The 1951-nt window shown below is 23.2% G+C and overlaps 1 protein-coding gene across 1 annotated transcript in view; it reads right to left on the bottom strand.

The window, feature by feature from the left end:
* The window catches only part of LOC111689577 (nucleolysin TIA-1), a 73667-nt gene extending 72119 nt beyond the window's left edge, over positions 1–1548 (bottom strand). Inside the window, exon 1 of the mRNA XM_046950059.1 lies at positions 1526–1548. Within this exon, the coding sequence (XP_046806015.1) occupies positions 1526–1548 (23 nt within the window). The remainder of the gene's footprint in view (positions 1–1525) is intronic.
* Between the last annotated feature and the right edge of the window lie 403 nt (positions 1549–1951).

Raw genomic sequence — 1951 nt, 5'->3', positions numbered from 1 at the left:
AAAAAAAAACTATTTTACAACATTGAAGAGCTTTTTATAATGCAAGTTTATCCTAACAGGTGAGTTTTAATAAAATTAATGTAATTCTTCAAATAAATACCCTTTTTGACAAATTGTTTAATTTTAGACAAAAAAAAATTAATATAATTAAATTAAAAAAAATATATATAGAATTTATAAAATATGTAGCAAAAAGTACTTAATCTCAATATGATATAAAAATTTGATTAAAAGTTTTTACTTTAATTTCAAAAAGCCTTCCCGCTGAGTATTATTATAAAATGATGTTAGACAATAAAACATATATGTATGTAAAATGTCATGTACTTTAAAAAAAGGGAAAGAATAAAATAAATTGACAAGTGCTTTCAACTATATTTTATATTAAAACTAAACCATGATTGTGTTTGTGCAGAAAAATATTACGTTTAATACTAAAGTGTACAGTGTGTTATAAATATATATTTCTAATAAGAATTTTTTCATAAGTATTTAGTAAATCATAAGATATTAGTAAATCTTTCTTTGAAATTTTTATTTGTTCAAATAACTACATAATTTTTTATGCATATGTATGTATTTCTTTAATGAAAGCCAACTTATCGCATGCACGATATTTCAACAATAAAAAAACAAAAAAAAATGTACTTAATCTGCAAACTAATACATTTAAATTTAATTTCACTACAATTTAATCAGAGTTTACGTATCTATTTTTTCAGTCTTTTTTATCTATAAACCCATGATAATCTAAAATAAATTTATTGGGTTAATAGTTTTTTTTCTCTGGTATATATAAAATGAATGCAATTTTTTATGAACAGCTTTTTTCCCGCATAAAATTTAATAAAAACTCATTCAAAAGTTTTTTTTCTGTTTTAAATGAATTGAAAAAAAAAATAATAGAGAAAAATAGAAGCTCACTACTAAACTTTTAAATGACCATTAAACAAATTGTAAAACATTATAGAAAAAAAATTTATTATAAAAATGAAAATGTCCTTCTATGGAACAAAAATGGAAAAAGCGTAAAAAATTACATAGTAAAAAAAAAAAATAAACATACACAAAATCAATAATTTGTCTCAACCATAAAGTGAAGTGAAATATAAAACATGGTTTATGATAAAATATTTCATTTAATAAATTGTTTTTATTGATACATTATAAATAGTTTTATTACCCTCCAATCATTTTCAAAACACTTGCTCATAAACAACAAACTGATATACAGTACAGTATTGAACAAAAGAATAGCAACAAAGATATTTATATATGTTTTTTTAGAGTTCATTAAGCCAACTCAATAAAAAAATTGAAAAAAATGTTTATTAGGTACGTTAATTTTTCTAATTTCAAAATAATATCATATATCACAGTTTTAATAGATACTTAGGACATTTTTATATCTTGAAATAAATACTTTATGTGCAAGACAAAGAAAACGTTACGAATGAAATAAAAATCTAAAATATAATGTAATATTTAATGATATTATTATGCAGCCACGTTAGCACATACATACCTCACACGCACTAAATACTCCATGTTGACAATGTACCCGACATGGCGTCATTTCTTGTCAATTAATGTCTCCTGTTTGTCATCATCACGACTGTCAACACCATCAGTGCGCCATTTAATGTACAAGTATGTGAGTGAATGCTATGCCCGTTGTCTTAAACATACATTTTTTATAAGTTTGTATATATGTCTCATATCAATTTTGCATAACAATATCATCATTAATAATATGGCTTTTGATTCTCAGATTTTATATAATCATTAGCAATATAGTTGGTTTTTTGTTGTATTTTTCAGCAAATTTATTCTATGTGGTATACAAAAGATGTCAGAACAAATAAGATTGCTTTGACCTGGTTCACACTGGGAAACTTTTGATTTTGTGTGTTTGATATTTCTTTCTCTTTCTCTCACACACAAAAATCAA

The sequence above is a fragment of the Lucilia cuprina genome, chromosome 4, assembly GCF_022045245.1.
Source record: "Lucilia cuprina isolate Lc7/37 chromosome 4, ASM2204524v1, whole genome shotgun sequence".
Lineage (NCBI taxonomy): Eukaryota > Metazoa > Arthropoda > Insecta > Diptera > Calliphoridae > Lucilia > Lucilia cuprina.
The sequence above is the reverse complement of the archived record's forward strand: the minus strand, read 5'-3'. Positions and strand labels throughout refer to the sequence as shown.